At 23.8% G+C, this 22,378-nt stretch overlaps 2 protein-coding genes across 4 annotated transcripts in view; one reads left to right on the plus strand and one right to left on the minus strand.

Annotated features, from left to right (window-relative positions):
* Nucleotides 1-415: 415 nt before the first annotated feature.
* LOC114128961 (DEP domain-containing protein 1A-like) overlaps nucleotides 416-22,378 on the minus strand; it is a 36,657-nt gene continuing 14,694 nt past the window's right edge. The window contains exons 1-9 of one of the 2 annotated variants that reach the window (XM_027993577.2): nucleotides 7,259-8,370; nucleotides 6,901-7,169; nucleotides 5,498-5,719; nucleotides 5,012-5,169; nucleotides 2,887-3,690; nucleotides 2,356-2,489; nucleotides 1,585-1,770; nucleotides 946-1,095; nucleotides 416-838 (exon numbers count right to left, since the gene is read on the minus strand). In XM_027993577.2, the coding sequence (XP_027849378.1) occupies nucleotides 728-838; nucleotides 946-1,095; nucleotides 1,585-1,770; nucleotides 2,356-2,489; nucleotides 2,887-3,690; nucleotides 5,012-5,169; nucleotides 5,498-5,719; nucleotides 6,901-7,169; nucleotides 7,259-7,321 (2,097 nt within the window). In that variant the 5' untranslated portion in view covers nucleotides 7,322-8,370 and the 3' untranslated portion in view covers nucleotides 416-727. Of the gene's footprint in view, nucleotides 839-945; nucleotides 1,096-1,584; nucleotides 1,771-2,355; nucleotides 2,490-2,886; nucleotides 3,691-5,011; nucleotides 5,170-5,497; nucleotides 5,720-6,900; nucleotides 7,170-7,258; nucleotides 8,371-22,378 lie in introns of those variants that run through there. The other variant, XM_050207943.1, reaches the window with a different exon arrangement.
* Nucleotides 12,684-22,378, plus strand: part of LOC114122529 (acetyl-CoA carboxylase) — a 46,908-nt gene continuing 37,213 nt past the window's right edge. Inside the window, exon 1 of one of the 2 annotated variants that reach the window (XM_050207939.1) lies at nucleotides 12,684-13,042. Coding sequence is in view for 1 of the 2 variants with exons in the window: in XM_050207938.1 (XP_050063895.1) it covers nucleotides 21,993-21,996 (4 nt within the window). In the remaining variant the exon portion in view is untranslated. Of the gene's footprint in view, nucleotides 13,043-21,841; nucleotides 21,997-22,378 lie in introns of those variants that run through there. The other variant, XM_050207938.1, reaches the window with a different exon arrangement.

Genomic DNA, 22,378 nt, shown 5'->3' on the forward strand with positions numbered 1-22,378 from the left:
TTCTAATCTATGTTTTATGGTTGTCATTAAAATTTTCAAAATGTGCATACCAAATTTGAGTATCCCAGTAACAAGTCTTAACTGTTGGACAATCTGTTCCTTAGGGGCTTTATAAACTGTATAAGTAGCCTCACTCTCAACACATCTTCCTATTAATAATTGTGCTATGACAAAATTTGATGAATGAGTTGAATGGATTAATTATTAGGTTTTTTTTTTTATTTTTTTAATTATCAATAATGACTTTCAAAATGTGTTGTTGAGCAATATACAATATATAAATTACATCGTATGTCTTAGGTATGTTTGCTCACCATAATACAAATCTTCATTTATCAAGCAATAAAAAATTTCCAAAATTATTAAAAGCTAATGGATGGAAAATATTTAAATGAAGTAGTAAAGTTTGTAGTAATTAATAGACAATTATATCATTTAATAATAGAAAATAATATACCATATATACAAAAATTAATAACTGGGGTTTGGTTAAGAACATTAATTATTTTACAAAATATATATAAGCACCGCTTTATTATAAAAGATACAAAAAGTATATTAAGTAGGTATTACAACAAGCTTAAATTTTTTCATAAAATAAAGTTTGAAATTAACATTAGTAATGTTAGTAATGTGTAACATCCATACTTACAATACTATTAACATAATAAATATTAATTTTCAAATATCAAAAATAATTTTAATAATAATAAGTAGTATTTCTTAATTAAATTCGAAGATTTTTAATTTTAATTTCATTTAATACTGGATTCCGTTTTTTATGTTGCTCTAGGAGTGTAGACCTTTTTTCATAAACATCAGGGTACATTTTTTGAAACTAAAAAGTTATAACAATAAATAAGTATCATTGATTAACATTTAATTATAATAGTCTATTTAAAACATAAACAGAACATCATTTATAAGATTTATATCATAACTTACTAATTTTATACGTTTACTCTTTTCTTTATTAGACATTGTTGTACTATTTATAATTTGATCCAACAATTCAATAAGGGCGTCTTTAGATTCAGTACTCCTTTGTTTTTCAAATTCTTTATCTGATATCCTAAGACAATAGTGCATACTATCCTAAAACATAGTATAGTATTTTTAATTATTATATTATTATTTTAAATTATAGTATATTTAATATTGTATTATTATTCTTATAAATACTGAATAATAAAGCTTTATATAATAATGTGTTTGCGTGTCTGTAAATTAAAACTTTATAAAATTATATTTTCTGTTAGAAAAGTGTTAATAAAAACTATACTTTTTCAATACAAGTCAAATTTTCCCTAAAACATACATCATTATTATACATATTTAATATCTATATTATAAATTTAAAAAGTTCTGATTTTTATTTTTAAAAGATAGAGTGTGTTTCACATTAAATGCAACTCAATAGTAACGTTGCTGCTGTAATTATTTTCTAACATCGTGAGATCATCAATTTATGTTTGAAAATAAAGAGCCTACAATTTTTTTCAAATACGTAATTAATTTGTTAAAATCGACTATTGAGTCAAAATTTCTTGTGAAACAGACTATATAATTTTAATTTATACTAACTTTAAACAATTTATCATCATTACTGAGAGAATTGAACTTTTCTGATAAAATTGAATCAGTTTTAATAGGTAAAAATATCAAGTTTTGACTATGAATTAAAAATTTGACAACATCAGTAGCTAAACAATCATATTCAAATTGATTAATATTTTGTCTTAATACTGCACAACATAATTTATCAGTAATCTGAAAAAAAAATACATAGGTTAAAATTATATTATGAACACACACACAAATAAATAAAATATATGAAATTATATGAAAAATAAATGTATTTATACAATAAGTAAAATCACTGTGTATTTATATTAAAAATAAAATAAGATTTTTTAGTAAAAATAAACAACAAAATTAGATAACATTTGTATTTTTGTAATTATATTTGTAAGCCTATAAGATTATTGATTATAAAATAATTTTATTTATAATTTTCCTGATTTGTTAAAATTATCAATTGTTGTTAAACATTTAAATATTACTAAAATATTTTTAACATTTTTATAAGTCTTATTAATTGGCATTTAAAAATTATTATTTATCATAATAATAAGAATATGTATCTAATATTTCAATTAAAAACTAACTCTAAATTAATTTATAAATATTTAAGTTATTTTGTTATTAAATAAAAACAGCAAGTTTGAATTGTTATGTCTTTGAATAGTCATACAAAACTTATTTGAATATAAGAGTATAGTAAATAGTACAAGTACACTTAAGATTTACAGTAAATTGTTGTATACAATATATATAAAAACATTAATACAATACCTTAGTATAAGTCGAAGATAGATGAGAAACAAATTTTAAAAACACTTGTAATTTTGCTCTATTCAATGGTGGAAGACATAGACTTAATAATTGATACAAAAGAATCCCCAGATGTAACGATTTTTCATTTAAACCTATAAATAATCAATCAATGTTAATTCATAAAAAAATACTTTTAAGATAAATCAAATTCGTATGTTATGAAAAGAATTTTTTCAAATTATTCTTTGACTGAAAATTGAATGTATTTTAAAATAGACTAAGTTTCAGAAGTTGTAACTTATAATTAAGTAAATTACCAAAAAATATTTTTATAAAATATAATAAATCAGGACAGAAATTTCTTTAAAAATTAAACTCAGTATCAGTGATACCTTTTGTATAATCTATTGTGATACTTGATACTTTTTGATAACATATTGTTACATAGATTTTGAAATTTCTCTCAAAACTGTTAAAAATAATGTCACTTTAGCATCAAAAGCTTTCTATTAATACATATTAACACGTAGTTTCAATATTTAATCATACCATTAAATGATTGGTGTTTAAGGGTTTGTGTATGATCCATTTTTGTTATATCAATTAGTTTACGAAGAGTAGAGATTGCCATATCTAAATCAAAACCACCATTTGTATCATCATTACTAATTTTTTCTGATTGAAAAAGTCCAAAATTGACATATCCAGAAGTAGATGGATAAACAAATTTATCATTTTCTAATGGTTTATTTTTAAAACCATACTCGTCTGAGTAAAAGCTTTCATTAAGTTCATTTAAATTTTTTGGATTTATTGAGTTATTAGAAATGGTACGGCCCATTTTCCTTTTCTTTATTTTTTCCATATTTCTTTGAAAATATGATTGTGATTTTACAGATATTTCTGGTGAACTAATTGTTCTAGTTAACTTTGGCTTTGAATATTTTTGCGAAACATTTAATGGTTTATGTTCCATTTTACTTTGTTCTATTTCACATGATTCAAAAAATGATGTGCTGCTACAACTACTGATAGAAGTACTGGAGAGTGATGATACTTGATGTCCAGAAATATCAAAACATTTATTAACAAAACATGTTTTTAAATGATCAGTGGGAAATTCAGTTTCCCAACACATGTTTGATGATAATTGAGATGAATTATTATTTTCTGTTTGTTTTACTTTTTTATTACACATATGATCATATCTTTCAACCACAACCAAAATAGAAATAAATATCTCATAAAAAGATACTGGAATCAGAGGTTCCTCTGAGTTTAAAAAATAATCCTTGATTACAGAATAAACATCAGCTTTAAATCCAGGATAAGTGCATTCATTCATTTCCATATCTAAACAAAAGAATCAAAAAAATAAATTATTTATTATAAATTAGATATGAATTTATTTTAGTTCAGGCAATGATTATTTCAAGATTGTCCTACAAATTCAATATATATATATACATATATATATATTTTGTTTAAATGTATAGAATATGTTTTATATTTTATAAATCTTAAGTGAATAAAATCTAGATTTTAAAGAACAAAAATTGCTTTAATTAGTTTTTGTATAGTTATTAATTAGCAGTTTTATTTAGCCTGAGCAGCTAGTCTATAAATTATTGATTTTTAATTGAAAATTATTATAACTAACTTACTAATAGAATAGATTTAATTTTTACTACCTAGTTATTCATATAAAATAATATATTTCAGGATTGCAAGTATTTGGCTGAAATTATTTATATAATGTTGAAAATAGTTATATTATACATAAGAAATAGTTAATAATAATTAGGGCTCAGAAGTTGATGACCTAAAAAAAAATACAAAAATGTCCTTAAAAATGACCAAAAAAATTATAAATATTAGTTTTAAATTAATAAAAATACATTTTTTAAAAATATTTTACTCTATTTTACTTAATAAAATTCTATACAAATTTATCAAAGCTTCGAATTACTCAAAATATGACATAAAAATGACAAAAATGTTCTTAATATAAGAAAATAAAAAATGTATGAATATTTGTTTGTTGTAATTTCTAAGATTTAAGTTATTGGCATAATAGCCGACAAAAAACGTTAAGAAGTGAATTAGTGTGAAATCAGTAAAAATGACTAAAAATGTGGGAAAATTACTTAAAAAGTAATAAACACCAAAAAATACAAAAAAATGAAAAATAAAAATTAGTTATTCAGATTCACATGCTAATGAAACAGATTTGTGGCTAGGAGAGCATCATCTAAAAAGTTCCAAAAAAAAAAAAAAAATGCAAAATGCATCAACTTCCGAGCACTAATTTATAATTAAATAATATTTAAATAATCCTTTTAATTATTAGAACAATTAAAATCAAAGGAGCAATTAAAAGTTGGTAGCACATACATTATTTTAGCCTTAGTGAATAAATACAAATTTAAATAAGTACCTATTATTTTGTACACAAAACTAGTATTAAAAATTGTTTATTTTTTTCAGAATTGTAAAATATCTTATTAAAGTACAGTAGGTACATGTTATAATAAATAAATGATATTTGTGTACATATTACATAAACATAAATGTACAAAAGTTTTGATCAAATGATCAAAAAATATTAATATTATTTATGTTTAAATATTATTATTATGCGAGCAATTAATATTTAAATATAAATTATAATTACCAGATGTTAAGCTATCCATTGCGGACTTAACCCAATGTGGAAATAAACCATCAACATTGTAATCTTGATTATAAATATTCATGATTATCCACTGCTTATTTAAATTCTCAGTATTTAAAAAATCATCCATATTAAAACTTTTTAGTATATTCTGCAAACTATAAATCAACAAATAATGTATTATTTAAATTAAAATTTTTATGAATAAACTAAATATATTTTTCAGAATTCTTATTTTTTCCCAATACATAAGTTATTCATTATACTTTTAAAATTTTATGAGATCACATGCATTAATTTATGCCGATTATATATATATACGCAGTCAATTACTTATATTATTAATAAAAACAAAATGTAAATTGTTTAACTTTTAGATAAGTATCTAGATTTGACCAAATAAGTAGTAGAATAATGTTCAGTATATAATGGTATACCTAAATCTAAATGTATTATAAGCATAATAATTAATAAGTAGGTATTCACTTTTGTATGATGAAATTGGCAATTTTGTGGTTTTCATTTAAGTATGTGTTCATTGCAACATTTTCCATTGAATAAGACTTCATTCTATGACTGCTAATAACTTTGTCACTTTTTTTGGGTTGAGGAGACAATGATTGTGGTTTATTCATAAGGAATACATTTAATGATGATAATACAGATCCTTTGCTGATTGTTTTATTCATATTCTTTGGTAATGAAAATCTGAAACAGTATTACTAAATGTTATAAGTTTATGGCTAATAGAAGTCACAAAGTAAAAATATAATTATACGTACTAGTCTTTAAAATTAAGACAATTAATGTTGAATAGAAATTTAAAAATAAAAAAAACCAACTTAATTATTTTACATTTAAATTTAAATTTTATAATTGAATAAAAAAATATTTGGAACTGGTCCAATGTGTGATTTATTGTTGATAGATACCTATATTTTACATTATAATGCTATACCTATATCCCATGTAGAATTTAAAAAATATTATTTAGACATTCAGTTACTATTTAGTTTATGTAATTTCTTTTGTTGTTAATTTTTTACCATTTTTTTCCACAATTAAAAAAATTTATATTTTGTATAAAAATATTAAGTAATATCTTATTTTATATTTTTTTTTTATTTCTATTATTATTATTTTTTGTTTTATGCGTTTTATACTAATTTAAAACTCTACTATAATAATGGGATATTAATACAGAAATATAATTATTGAAGAAGTAAAATGTGTTTAATATTTAAAAAGTAAAAACCTTTTAAGTAACAACTATTTGGTTTGCTCAAAATAAGATATTGTCACCGAATGTTGTCGGCAATTACGTAAAATAATGAGGACCAGAAAAAAATACATTCGAAGAACACTTTTAAAAAAATTGTATCTATGAGGTTTACTAAAAAGAATACCAAATTGATAAACGATCAGTCAATTAGAGCAGGAGACCCATTTTTTACTTTTATAGACCTCAATGGTAAATATCACTGATTTAGCTCTAGCAGAAATAATAGAACTTGTCTAGGATAAGTGGTTTAAGGACAGGTAGAAGTAAATTTTAAGTAGCATTTATGAAAATTTAGTCTATAGATCACATTTATCGGGAAATTACACCTTTGACAGATCCCATATTATGATTTGTAAACTTTAAAAATAAGTTTTCTCGAATTATTTTCTTATCGTTGAAGTTACATATAAAGTTAACTCGAGTTATATAACTCAAAAAACATATAAGTTGAATTTATTTTTATCTCCCTATAGATTCAAGTTATTAAAGTAAAAAATACCTATTTTAGTATAGGTAATATCAAAAACTAAAAAAAAGAAAATCAATTTTTATAAACTTGAGTTTTGCTTAGCTTAAATTAAGACAATTTAAAAATTATAAAACTCACTCATACAACTCTGACTTGTCCTTAAATTTGGTAGACGTTGTACTAACAGCTTTAAAAATTTCAGCCTCATAAAACTTATTCATTAATGCAACTATTTGTTGACGTGTAACTCCTTTATTAAATAAATGTTGTATTTTCCCAGTAGATGCTTCATTATACATCCAATCAACTGCTTCAAATCCTGTGAAACAGTTTTCTCTAAACCAAAGCTGGTGCCGATGCGATTTCAACGGCATACCACTTCTAAAATGGTCGACTAATGTTTGCCACTAAACAAAATATTTAAACTATTAGGACCTACTGATTAAGAAATAATAAAAATAATTAATAAACATTTTCAAATAGGTATTAAACTTACAGTTTCCGTGGCTCGGAATTGGGAATACGTAGGCAAGTTTTGAATATTTGAATAACTTGACATTTTAAAATACGTGAATATGGGAATTTAGGTATTTTAATTATTTTGTATCATTTAAACTGTACGCTTACACAAACACAATGTATAATTTTATGCTCAACACAGCGTAATACCTAAACGGACGTGTGTCACAAATCAAATGCATTTAAAAATAATGATTTGGTAGAATAACTATGATGAGAATATTAAGAATGAACTATAAACATTTTCAAAAAAAAAAAAAAAACGTTACACTTGTCGTATATTCGTACGCCCGTTGTCTTGGTGCTGACAACAATAACAATGATAATGATAAGCGCGCGTACTGCGCATGCCCACACAGAGGCACTGACAGACAGGTGGGGAACGTATAGACTAAAGAGTATTTGAACCACACGTCACTACAACACATTGAACGTTCGTTAAAAAATGTATACAATTCTACGGTTTTTGCTTTTGATTTCTTAGACAGATGGCGCTCAAAATACCTTATTAGCACAAATACCATATATTATATTATGTATAATTATATAAATATATATAAACCACAGCAACGCACAACAGAATTGTCCTGACCGAGCAAACTAAATTAATTACGTTTCGATATTTTACTATTTGGCATGCTCTATCCGGCATTAATGACCATTAAATATTCGATATTTCCATCATAAATATTCATCGTGTAAGCGGTATTTGGTGTACTTACCAGTTGCAACAGTTTATTATCATTACCATAAAATGTATATTAATGTGAGTTGTGACAACTAGGTACCTATCTGAACATTCTAAACAACCTTTTCGTTACTTGTTAAGACACATACCATGTGAAACTACAAACTATAAACTTGCTTCTACAAAGTTAATATTATTGAGGCATACCTAATACACATAATACGCATAATATTTTGATATATTTTATGTACTCGTAAGTCGTATGCATTAGACTATCAGCGGTAATGTGGTATATTTACAAGACGGTCGATCGGATATAACTAGGTACCTCGACTAAAAAAAAAACTTTAATCTTATCAGAAATTTATTAGTTACAAGCAATAAGCATAGGTATGTCATAAATGTATACATTGGTTTTTCAATGATGTAGGTACGTGACATGTGTAAACAATAAATATATATTTTATAGGACACTTTTATAGAAGAAAAACTAGTACTTAGAGTGTCAAAAGCTCTGTACTTATCAAAATAATATTGGGAAAAGAACAAAAATTGCTGAACAACGGTAATAATGAGGTAACATGATCGATAAAATTTATTTTTTCAAAAATGAATAACTTAAAAAAATACTTGCAATTCTTATAAAATATTTATATTATTATTTTATAGACATAATTTAATTTTAAAAATTGATTGAAATACACTTGGCTTTTTTGAGCTATTTCAAAATTTAAAATTTTTTTTTTTTTTGTAAAAAAAAATATATATATTAGCCTAGTCCAATAGCTTAAGAATATAAAATACCTAATTATATTTCTTATATAAGTAAAAACTTTTTACATATAAAGTATTGAAAATAGATAGGCTTGATTTTTTTAAATTGAAATTTTAGATTAGACAAAGCCACGAACATTTTACAAGCTATTTTGTAGTTAAAAATGTCTATAGCTATGGTGTGAAAATTGAATACCTATAACGATGTTCATAAGTTTTTCTCTTGTTAAAGCTAAATAATTTAAAAATCTCAAAAATACATATAAGTACCTATCGAGAATATTCAAGTTCAAATACTTAAAAAATTAAATATTTAAAAAAAAAAATAACAATTTTAGTAGTTATTTTGTTGTAACCTAATCGTCCTAAACTAAGGACAAAACAAAAATATAGGTACCTACCTATAATAGTGACGGTAGTTCCGTAGTCGTAACTAGATAATATTTAAAAACCTATTTCACATTTGTAATAATAATATTATTATTTTTTAATTCAATGAAAGAATTGTTAAGATCTATTATCTGTTATCATTTATCTTAGTGAATTATTCTTTCATATCATATTCTAGAGGTCGATTGTATTACTGTTATGACCTCATAATCTTATTCTATATCTATAGGTAATAAAATACAAATTTTAAAAATCAACATTTATAATAATTAATAACGCCAGTTAAAATAATTATTCATTACTGCAGTTGATATCAATTTATTAATATATTAATGATTTATCATTCATAAATAATATTATAGAAACTAGAAAGTAATAATTAATTACAGCAAAAAATGGAACTTGAGTTGTAGAACACGAGTGTAAATATATTACTAATTCGTATGACCGTTTACCTACGTCAATGTATAAATTAAAAACGTAGTAGACGCTTTTAATTGAACTTATTCAAACTATTACGAGTTACAACCGCTGAATAAAAGTTACTAATAGGTACTAAAATTAATTAGGTAATATTTTACTCTATAGATATTTTGTTTAAAACAGAACAAGTATCTATCTATAAGTATGTTTTTTTATTAACTAATTAGTATTTTTGATTGATTTTAGATATTCCAGTCTGTCAGTAAGTATGTATCAAAAAATTATAATTAGAGTAGTAAATGCTAAAAATTAATATAATTAAAAGCATAATTATTTTAAATTATTATGTATTTATCTATTGGCTACACATGATCAATTTCACAATTGAGCTATATATACATACATAAATCAGAAAAAATGAATAGGCACCTAAATGATCTGTTATTGTTATTATATACAGGGCCTGATTAACCAATAGGAAACAAACCTAGGCTTCAGCCTTTGGCGCTAATCAGTTAATACTTAATTTTAATTTGGAGATGCTATAAAATATTTTTTTTTATGAACGTAGATGCTGTGATTGAATAATATATATTAAAAAAAAATTAAAACCATTTTTTTTAATAGTCCAAAAAAATCAGTTTTCACTATTCACCATTCGGCACATAACATAATTTAATAATATAATTAAAAATAAATTTTTTACGATACCGTTTTATTTCATCTATTATCTATGTATTTTATACATAAAAATTAATTATTAACTTAATAAAAAAGTTAAGAAAAATTAAGGCACTTGCACTTTGGTTAATTGAAAATGAGTTCATGAAAAATATTTCTTTCAATGAAATAATGGAATCTATTGATTCCTCGAATTCAATAAAGAAAAACTTTTTATAAACGGTTTAAACTAATATTTGGCACAAATCGCTTAAAAAATATTCTTATAAATTGAGATACTTTTAGATTCTGAGCGGAGTGAGGAATGTATTGGTTTTACAATGATGTTTATTTCTTTTTATTCTGTAAACACTTTTTCTCCTCCTAAACTTGCTCAAAAGTACAAGTGTAGTATATTTTCTAAAAGGTAATGTTCTTGAGCTGGTACTTTAGAGAGGTCATTTTTCGATTTTCGACATGATACACGAAATAAAAGCGGTTAAAGGAGAAAAAATTTACAACTTCACGATTATGTGATGTAAAATAATTACGCCTTTGTTTATCACCATAAAAACGAATAAAATTAAATAAAAAAGATCCCCTCGTCCGTTCGGAATTGTTTTTTATCGAATGCAATCATATTGAATTTAAATTGAATACCTACAGTAAAATTACACTATCTTGTCCGAGGACCGAAGGGACGATGGACAAACATCCACCACCAAAATGCTCTGACTTACTTTATTTTTTTATATATTTGACGAATCGTAAGTTTGAAAATGCTTATTTCAATTATGAAATATATTTTATTTTAAACACTAAAAGTTTAATGTCTTTATTGTTTTTAAGGGCTGAATTCTTCCCTTTCTATAAATACATCGTAGAAGTGGCAAAATAACCCTATAGGCTATTGGAGACAAACTCCTTAATTAGGCCCTGATTATATAACTTCGGGAATACAAAAAGACAATTCAAGTACAACTTTATGAGATTTATAGGTACATATTTGTGTAAATATGAATTAAGGGTGCAGATTTTAGAGCTCAAGCTCTTAACAATTTTTGAAGCCACATAAAGCTCATAAAGTAATGAAAATAAGTACACAAATTATAAAGTAGTTAGATAAAATATTATGTAGTTATATAAGTAAAACAATCAGATATAAGGTATTATATTTAAAAATACCTATATTTTTTTTTTGTGATGACGGATGAATGTATTTTGCTTACTAATTAATATTAGGTAGGTACGTATATTATTATGTTTATCGCAAGATGTAGACACCGGTCAGCATACTAATTTTTATAAATTTAGCTAGTTATGTGAAGACGTGAAGTACTAATTAAAAGCAGGATAGAAAAGTAGGATCTAATACTAATAGATGATACAGAAATATCAAACATTTTTCAAAAATCGAAAAAAATAATAAAACTATATAATGATATTATTTAGGTTAAATGCAAAACACTATCGTTTTCATTGTAATTTCTAATATTAATATTATTTTGTGCGAGGTAAATTTTTGTTATAGTAGTTATACATATTATATTTTTTTAATTATATTACCTATATACCTAATATTATGTATTTAATACATTTTTTTAGGTACCTACATATGGTTACTATACGTAGCAACGAATACCTACCTAGAAAAAAATTTAGTGATGTCTACCAGCTATAATACTGCAATCGGAGCAGAGTGAGAATTTTTTTTAAGTCCTTATTACTTATCAATGACATAATATATATTATCAAAATCAATCGATTTGAACTCGAGTTCTCTCCGTCAAAAAATTTTAAATTTTATTTGCGACTATATGTAGAGGAAAAAAAGTATTACATCAGTTTAGAATATCATTATTGTGTTATTTATATTTTATAATGTGTATATCGACAATCAGCTCCCACAGGCCATAATCTATATCAACGCTATTATTATAATATTATAGAAGATCGGGCATAACGCAATAATTATAGTGAAAACAATAATTATTCCGTTCGCTATAACAAAATGTGTACAATTCGAATTTGCGGCGTAGTTTGCTTTATTATTATTATTGCACATTGCACACTCGAAGCAGTAATACGACTCGGCGTTAATAATAATAAAACGTAATCGTCGCAACTCGCGACGTCATGATTCCACGTAATTTTGCCCGTTTTGTGGGCCATTTATCGTGTCGACGTCCTTGCATGGCAGTTGCGCGCGCATTTCACCAGCCATCTTCGGCATCGCGGCGATCAGGATCGTCCGGCGACGATGAATTCCAGCCGCCGCCGCCGCCGCCGCCGCCGCTTATAGGCGACCGTTGGACCCGGCCAACCACCGTTCGGCGGGCAGCTGACGGTCTGGCCCTCTTATCATTCTTATTTAGTTATCACAATTGCTGCGTTGTAGCGGAGAGCCGCCGCCGCCGCCGCCGCCACCGCCACTGATTGATTAGAGGTTATGAACTTTTCGTGTGTAGAGAATTAATATTCGACTTTTGTTTTATTATTATTACTGTATTTTAAACACATTATTATATTATTTTTGTTGTTTAAATGTTTGACCGTTCGTATCTCTCGTAGGAATGTTGTTTAGTTAATGTTACGGTTTTTTTTTTATTTTTTTTTTTATTATGATTTAATCGTTGATTCTATTCCGCACCGTCGGTTAAGAAGACGCTTATTCTCACATCATCATCGTCCGTTCATTAAATGTAGTTTGTTATCATCGCAGTACACGACATGTAAAACGTTAGATTTTCTGTATTCGTATTATCCGCAAACATTGTAAACCGTCCCGTGTTTACACGAGTCCACAGCAAGAACACGATCACACAGGTTGGTACCTATATAATACAGTTTCCACTTTCATTATTGTTATTAACGCAATTTTACAATCTATTTCGCTTCGTGTTTCTACTTGGTCCAGTTCTTAAATTTCAGTTGAATCATTAGCAATGTACATAATGTTTAGCTTCAGTTTGATACTGCCCAAGAATATAAATTAGAGGTTTGTGAATATTTATGTTGGAACCGAGGTTGGAACCATAATTAAATATTCATGGCTTAAGTTTAAAAATATGTCAATACCTACCCATTTTAAATATTATACTCTTAAATGCTTTAGTATATGTTTTTCTATATCTGTTTATACTTTTTACCTACCAGTCTAATCATTTAGTGTATTACCTATGTTTTTAATATTATTATTTATTTATAAATTCTCCAAAGTTTATAAGATGTACATTGATGTATAAATATGATAGATAGACAACATAATAAGTGGCATTACAATAAAAACTTGAACATTTAATCGATAAATTATATTTTTGACTTTGACAATGAATCGATAAATATCAAAATGTATAATTTATTAAATTCAAAAGAGAAGGTAATATAAATTGATGTTTTAAGTTGAATTATTTTTAGTGATACTACCAAGGGGCTACTATAACACATGATTATATTAGAAACTCTTAATTTTGTATCAGTCTAAATAACTCTGGGCGATCTATTATACATTATACCATTTGTTATTTAGAATTAAACATTACTTTGATTTTAGAAATGCTTAACTTAGAGTTTTTTTACTAAATTACTTAGGTTGTCCATTTATTTCTCCTCCGGGGTCTAAATGTTGATAACTGTTGAATTAGTTATCGCTTTCTGTGATAAACTTAATTTTTTGAGACATCTATGATTGATTAGTTTTTCATACATATTCTAACAAACTACTGTACCTATTTTAAAGAAGATGGTATAATTAAATTTTCTAATAACACAACTTATTATTTTTAATATTTTTAGAAAATTTTCGTTAATATTATAAATACGAGAGTAAAATGAAAAATTTAAGAAAAAACTACACTTCAATTATGAACTTTAGAAACACGTTTGATAAGTATGTTATTAAGCAGGTAATCGAAGGTTAATGAGTTTCTTTTACAATCAAATTATATAGAATTATTTATTTACTTTAAGTATGTCTATTCGTTGAACACTATTTTACAAATTGCATTAAGCCTGCTTCTAGGTAATAGATTAGTATCATTAAAATCTTGCACATTTTTAAATAGTTTTAGATTTTTGGCAATCAGCAAGAATATAAAAGATTTAAATAAATTGTTCAGGTTATTGGTAAACATAAAGAATAGTAAAAGAAACAAGTATTCATCTTATTGTATTCCTGAAGTTATTTTGAATTTTTAAGATACAAAGCTACTTATTTTGATATATTAGGATTATATTCCGGATTATATTGAAATGTATATAAAGATAAGAAGGATTCATTTACCTCAATATTGCCTAATTTGGATTTAAGAATACCACAATTTACTATAAGATATTATCTAAAGCTTTTTTTTTTTAAATTAGTGTAGATTGCTTCTATTTGGTACCCATTTGATATGGAATTTATTATGTAATATGTGTAATATATTATTACTCATTATTTATTAGATTAGTTTTAATAAAAATCTTTGCTATTTTTGTGTAATAACTCTCTAAAAGCAACTAAAATTTGACATTTAATAAGTTTTTCAAAGAGATTGGGATGAGTATTTAGTTTTTATAAAGGTCTATATATTTTTAAATTAAATTTTTATTCTCAGATTTTCAGATTAGTGAAATTTAAGTAATTTTCCATTTTGGTTTTAAACTATATTTAGTATATGGTGAATAAATAAATCAATATACGAGGTATGGCAATTAAATAACCAGAATGATGCTGTTACTAATAAAGAACGGATGTGTCATAAAAAATTTAAATATATCTGTGTCTATTGATACTTGATTCATTCTGAGCTTAATGAACACGGTTGTACATCAATTATTTTTTATCAATTGTCTGATAAAGTCTGTGCTAATGTCTTGTGGGAAAAATGCAAAGTGTTCAAACGGAGCAACAAGTTAACTCTTTCTTGTAAAATTTGGAAAATTGCTACAAAAGCTCAAGTTATATTAAATAAAGTGTATGGAAATGAATGTTTATAATGTTAATCACACCTATTAATATTTGAGCGGTTTAAAGGAGAGCTGTAAAATGACAGACAATTTTCAGAAAATTGTTCCATGAAAATCATCATCTGAGTGCTCAAGCTTTTGCTGAAATTTTAGGAATTAATAAAAAAAAGGTTTCTATTAAATTTTGCATGATTTTTTTACGAGCACTAAGTTTACGATAAAATAGTGCTAAAATTGCTTATTCTAGAGCAAAAGAAATCAAGAAAGAATAATTAGTATAGCATCTCTGTGTTGAATCACCAAACCTAGTTCCGTAAATTTTTTTTTTATTCCCTTAAGTCAAATTTGAGCTAAATAGGATATGATTTGACAATTTGGAAGCAGTGAAAGTGACAAAGCGTTTTAAATTGCCATACCTCGTATTAATGGTGTTTACCAACAAAAAAAGCCAGTTTAGCAATAAAGATTATTTATTTCTAGGGTAACTTATGTCTTTCTAAGTTAGTATCTGCTATAATAAATAATTTATCAACGTTATTTGAAATTAATTTGATCAATTTCTAATTTGTAGCAATATATTGTACTACCTGTTTCTATTTTTAAGTAGATGGTAGATAATATACGCATTTATAAATATATGAAAAAAAAATTTATGTACATAAAAAATTATACCATTTACGATACTTGAAAATTGTATTATTCAAAATCTTCTATAATTTCACTTAAGTATCTAATGAATATATAAGCATTCAACTAACATTTCATCAATAATTGATAATAGCTTGTTAGTTTATATCCGATACATTTTTAGTTTGAAACTTATGATGTAAATAAATGTTCAATTAATTATAAATTATATTATTATATTTTTAGAATAAGTAAAGGTTAGTGTAATATGAATAAGTCATGCTAAAATTATTTTTCAAACAATCATAAAAATGTTCAACTATTAATTTTAATAGCTTACCATTTTTTCGTAGTAATTATCAAAAATAAAAAAAAATATTTAACTATTATTCTTTTTAGTGTGTGTATAGTGTATAATATTGTATAATCATGGTTTATAGTTTTTTATTATAGGTATAACTAAAGTTGATAGCTATAACTTATGTTTAATAAAATAACAACTACAAATATTATACTTGATGTAGATATTATATCACTATAAAATATATAAATTACATACCTATTATAGGAAATACAAATATAAATAAAGTATTACCTAGTCTAATCTAACTTATTTTAAATGTTGATGGTTTTTCTTTTTTATAATAACTTAAAATCTAAGTACTAAATATGTATTAGACATTCGTATTTTTAGAATTTTATTGTAAGTATTATAACACTAGGTAGTTGAAAATTTACTAATACTGAATGTAAATTATATATTATTTATTGTCCATTTATAGTTTTTAAATTTCCATTATTTAAAATAAAAATTCTTCTATAAATTTGGAATCTATTGACAAATAACTAAATAAAACAGTTAAAAAACTCTATAACCGCCACATGTCTCCCAATAATCTTATATTTTAAATACTCATAGGCCTATCAGCTACTTCATAATTTGGATTTTATTGATTTAAGTTATCTAATCTATAATAATTTGATATTACTCCACCAATCATAAAAAAAAAGGGATCGTTGAACTACTTTTGATTATTACTAATTATCCTAATGATTACTAACAAATAATGATGCTAATAATTTAAAACATTTTCTCCAATTTATTTTGTTAAAGTTTGAAAATATTTACCTATTTTATTATATCAGGATCTGGATATATATAGACAGAATTGAAAAAAAAACAACCTTCAATTTCTGTTGATGGAAAACCAAAACATAAATTTAGCCCCATTTATCAAGACTTATTTAAAGTCAACTACTATGCACTTCAATTAAATTTTAGTCCTATGTATTTCAAACATATGTGTTGATAAGCATATTATTTCTTTTTCTTAGGAAAAAATTTTCTATATTATTTTAGTTACAGTATTTTAATATTTTGACGTTTTTCTGCGATATGGTGTGAATTTGTTTTATGTGCACAATGGTTTATTATTATATTGAAATTAAATATACCTATTGTAGTGAACTATTCAAGTATTCATTGACAAAATACTCAAAATCTTTTACATAGTTGAGTGATTTTTACAATTTTTTTTTACTTAAAATGAATATTATAAAAGTTCTATTTTTTTTCTTTATTGAATTCAAAATTTATACTATGTACATGTATTTATTCTATTAATGTTATACTCAAAGTAGAAAATCTAGTAACTGTATACAATGCCACATAATTAAATACTGATCATTTAACATTCGATTAACTTAATCATATTATATTTTATACTTAGTTTTTACATAATAATCTTGTCTTAACCATAATAATATATGCTTGTCTCATGTGTATTAATAAGTAGTATGTGTTTATTAAATATAAAATTACTTAGTTATGAAAACTTAATTTAATTTAATGCACTTCATAAATTCATGATAGAGGTTTTAAGGTATGTGTAGTAGTGACTTATGAATGGTACTATCAAAAAAAAATTATTCAGTGATTTCCATAGTTTTTTTAATTTTAAGCGCTAATACAAAAAAAAACCCCTTGACTAATGGTTTTTATATTAATTAAAATTATGTTAACCAATTTTGCCAATTAAATTAAACCATTTATTACTTAGATACGTATTAATCTGGTTAATAGATATTAACAAAACATAAAAAATTATTTAGAAAGATTAACACTAATTAAAAGGTCAGAAAAATCTGTTACCTTTTTGTATTATAATAAATAGATATTTTTGTTGCATCGCATTGAATTATAATGTATTATTTTAACACAAGTTAAACTCTTAGGTTTTAGCAATATATTTTAATCTTTAAAATAATGTTGTATATTATTATTATTTAAATAAGTACTACTATTTTTATTTGTAATTAGTTGAAATTGATTAAACGATAATATTAAATTTTACATTTAATCATACTTAAAACGTGTTTATTAAAAATAAAAAAACAATTTTTATTCAATTTTAATTATGATTAATACTATATAGTATTAATGTAATAGCTTTCGAATTATGATCAAAAATGTTATAAAATAATTATTTAAAAAATAATTTTTCCTTATTATGAGTTACACTTCTCTTATATTTGTTATGTTTCTTTTTCATGCATATTTTATAACAAATTGAACACCAATCTGGTTAGTTATCAATCTAGAGCAATTATTAATAGAATACATAATTTATTTATAATAGTTATTTAATACTTACTCCTCATTGTTTTTATTCATTTTTTAGTTTTACAATAATTATTTGATATTTATAAATTAACAACTTAATTATTTACAGATTTTATGCATTATATTAAAATAAAAACAAAAAATTTGTTTTAACTGTACAACAAACGATAACACTAGGTATTAATGATGAGAAAAAATATTTAATATTCACAGTTAGTATTAGAATTTAAATGCATTTTAATGCTCAAATATTATGACTTATAAGCTGTGGCTATGTATTATTTATATTAGTTATTAATTGTTATATTTTACAGTAAATTGATGTACATTTTAATATATAAATAAATAAATACAATTTTAATATTATTTTAACTTTTAAAATTGATAATATAATCATTGAACTAAAATATCATTAATGAAATGTTATTTATAATAATAATTATTTCATCTAATTGTGTTATACAAGTATTTAGTCATAAAAAACATAAAAGTTTGGTCTGATGATGTTTATTTTATTTTTATTTGTATTATGTAAATCATATTACTTTTTTGAGATTTTATAAAATTAAATAATGAGTTTAGCATTTTATATAATGTATATAATTTATACAATTATGTCTACAGATTATGTTTTTTATTCGATTATAATTATCATCATTTTAAAGTTAAACTGAAATTTGTGTTGTTTGTATCAAATATAAAGAAACTTATCATGTTTTGGTTACAAAATATGGAAGTTATGATTTTTCAATCTGTATAACCCACCTAATTGTTTACATTTTAATACATAAAAATTATAAATTGATTTAAACAATCAACTAGTCACAGGATGCCATGTAGCTATTTGTACCATGTATCTATTTATTTTTTGGTATGTTTGTATTTACTTTTAACGTCTAGTCATATTATAACAATTTATTATTATTTAATACATGAAAAATGTTTTTTTTTTTATAAAAGTTAGTTCAACTTATCATATTACTAATTGTAATTTAATATATAATATATAGGTTGATAGACAGTCTCCAGTTAGAATTGTATTTCGTGTGATTTATTATTGAATTCAATTTTAACAAATGTTTTATACTGATGAGGGAAATTAATATAAAATATGTGTCTGGTTTTCAGTTGTATGTTATTATTATTTTTTTTTTTTTTGGTAAAATTAGTTTTTATTTTACTTAATCATTTTTTACTTATTATTTATTAGAATTTTTAATGAAAGCCATTAAGAGGACGCTATACCCGCATTTGCTGTCTCTGTCTTATACATGCGTAACATAGTTAAAAACTGTTTTCCGCGGGACAACTTTACTCCCTCGATATTTTAATCAAAACAACCAAAATTATAAATCCCAATGGGATGAACTTTACCTATGTCGTAGCGTTTTAATTTTTTTAATGACATGAATATAGTTAAAGTTATCGGTTTGAAAACTAGGTTTTTTTTCATTTAATTATTAAAAATTATTAGTTACCACTATCAAAAAAAATTATAAAAATAAATCTAACACAGGTAAAGTTCTTCTTAATGCAATTTAAATTTTTGGTAATTTTGATATAAATATCAGGGGAATAAAGTTGTTCCGCGCAAAACAGGTTTTAACTACCTAGGTATGTTACGCGTGTATAAGACAGAGACAACACATACGGATATAGTGTCCTCTTAATAGATTTTATTAAAAATACTAACAAATGATATTTTTTAATGATATGGTTTCAATATTGAAAATTCCAATTATATAGATTGAAAAATTATAAACTATTTATAACAGGTACAAATTTTAAATCAAATGTTGTTTTTAGTGTGTAAAACAAGGTTTAATGCCTAAAAGCTTAACTATTTTTATCAATTATTAATTCTAATATAGGTAGTAGGTATTATAATAGGCTTAAAAAATCTATATTGTATAGATTATAATGTTATATATAGCATTTTTTTAAATATGTAGTTTATTTTCATAAGCTATACAGATGAAAAAATAGAACTGTGAATTTTTTAATATTCTGGTAAAATAATATATTTTCCAAAATAAACAATTTTTTTTTTACTTACCAAATTTTTCATTTTTAATACTCGAAAATAAATAATAAATTACAATTCTAACAAATATTTTGTAATTACATAATAGTGTTAAGAAGACGCTAAATTCGTATTTGTTGACTCCGTTTTATAAGTGCACATCAGAGCAAATTTACGCCCAGTAGTTCATATTTAACTTCATTAGCTATAATATATTATAAATTAAAATACATTTTTAACTTATGAAATTTGATGTTAAAAACATTATTTTTGTTTGTGTATAGGTTTTTACAATAATTCAGTTTTTAAGTTAGTTATGACTTATGAGTGTTTTCAAACTGTACTATTTTATGTATGTAAAACTCACTAAAAGTTGGATTATAAAAAAAATAACCTACATATTATTTTGATAAATAATGTTTTTACTGTCGAGTTTTATAATAGGTTAGTTCATTCTAATATCAAAACACGAAGCTAAATGTGAACTGCTGAGCATACATTTTTATGATACCTATGCACTTATAAGACAGAAACAACAAATGCGGGTGTAGCGTCTCTTAAATTAAAATGATTTTTAATAGATTAATTTTTTTTTATATTTTACATTTGAATAGTGATAATTTTTTAATTGTTTGACAAAGTTTTATGTTTTACCATTTGACTTATAATTTACCGGTAACTTGAAGTATTGAGTCTCGATATTGTGATACAAGTTTTCTTATATATTTACTATACTATACTCAATAAATTGTGTTGGGAATCTTTAATTATTTTTTTGTATGAATAATGTAATATTTTTAACTAGTTATTAGTTATTATTAATGGTGTATTATATACTATAAAGTAAACCAAGTTATATTCAACATTGTTTTTTCGTCAGTTTTTCGTATTTGAAATACTTATATAATTATTTTGGGTTGAATTTAGGAAAATAAAACAAGTGACAGACGAGTGCTAAACATTTGGATTTTGTATTATGTTCGATTTTTTTACAAGTTTGAAACTTATCATTTTTAAATTTAGGAATACCCAAGTACGTATTTTAAACTAATAACCTATTCACATTATTCAATGTTATATAATATTTGTTAAAATGTATATAAACATTTTTTTTTAATACCTTCTATAATATGTTATGTTTTGTGTATTTTACCGGACAAGTATTTTTTAAATTAATGTATATTATAAAAACAATGATTCGTATTATATCGTTTATTTTATACTTATAAATAGATATAAAATAATGAATATTATTATTGGTTATTAAACGCAACCAAAGGTTTTTATTTTAAGGTCATAAAAAATGAAAAACTTCATCCATTTGCTGTTCATAACTGATAAATCGGGTGACTTTGATTCCCTTCTTTACGACCTCTACGAGTTTCACGATAAAGCCAATGATTTATCATTTATTATTCTTCTGACCTTTCATGTATAGAAACATAAGTTTGCTCCGAAGCTCGAAGGTATTTTTTACGTTTTTTTTCGTTATAAGTGATGCTAGTTCAGAAACACGATAGTTAGAATATCGACAAGATTTTATTTCCATTAAAATGGGTAAGATAAAAATGTATTATTTACTAAATTATATTTTATTAATTAAATTTATACTTTTTGGTTGGTCTTTTAAATTTTTTTAAGTTTTTTGATGTACGAGTGCCATTAATTGTTTTTAATTAAAAACACCATTTAAATTATATTATGTTATAGTATTTATGTTATATTAACTATTAAAATAGAATAAATAATATAACTTTAATTATATGCAATGTACTATGATTATTTTATTATAATGTATGGTATTCAAAATATCAAATGCAAACCAAATGATCGACTTATAAGTTTTATAGTATTCCTTTATTTAAATAAACGAGATTGTATTAAAATATAAATTTAAGTATTTATTTCAAGAAATACTCGTGTTGATAGAAATTTAAAA

This window comes from Aphis gossypii, chromosome X, assembly GCF_020184175.1.
Source record: "Aphis gossypii isolate Hap1 chromosome X, ASM2018417v2, whole genome shotgun sequence".
Classification (NCBI taxonomy): Eukaryota; Metazoa; Arthropoda; class Insecta; order Hemiptera; family Aphididae; genus Aphis; species Aphis gossypii.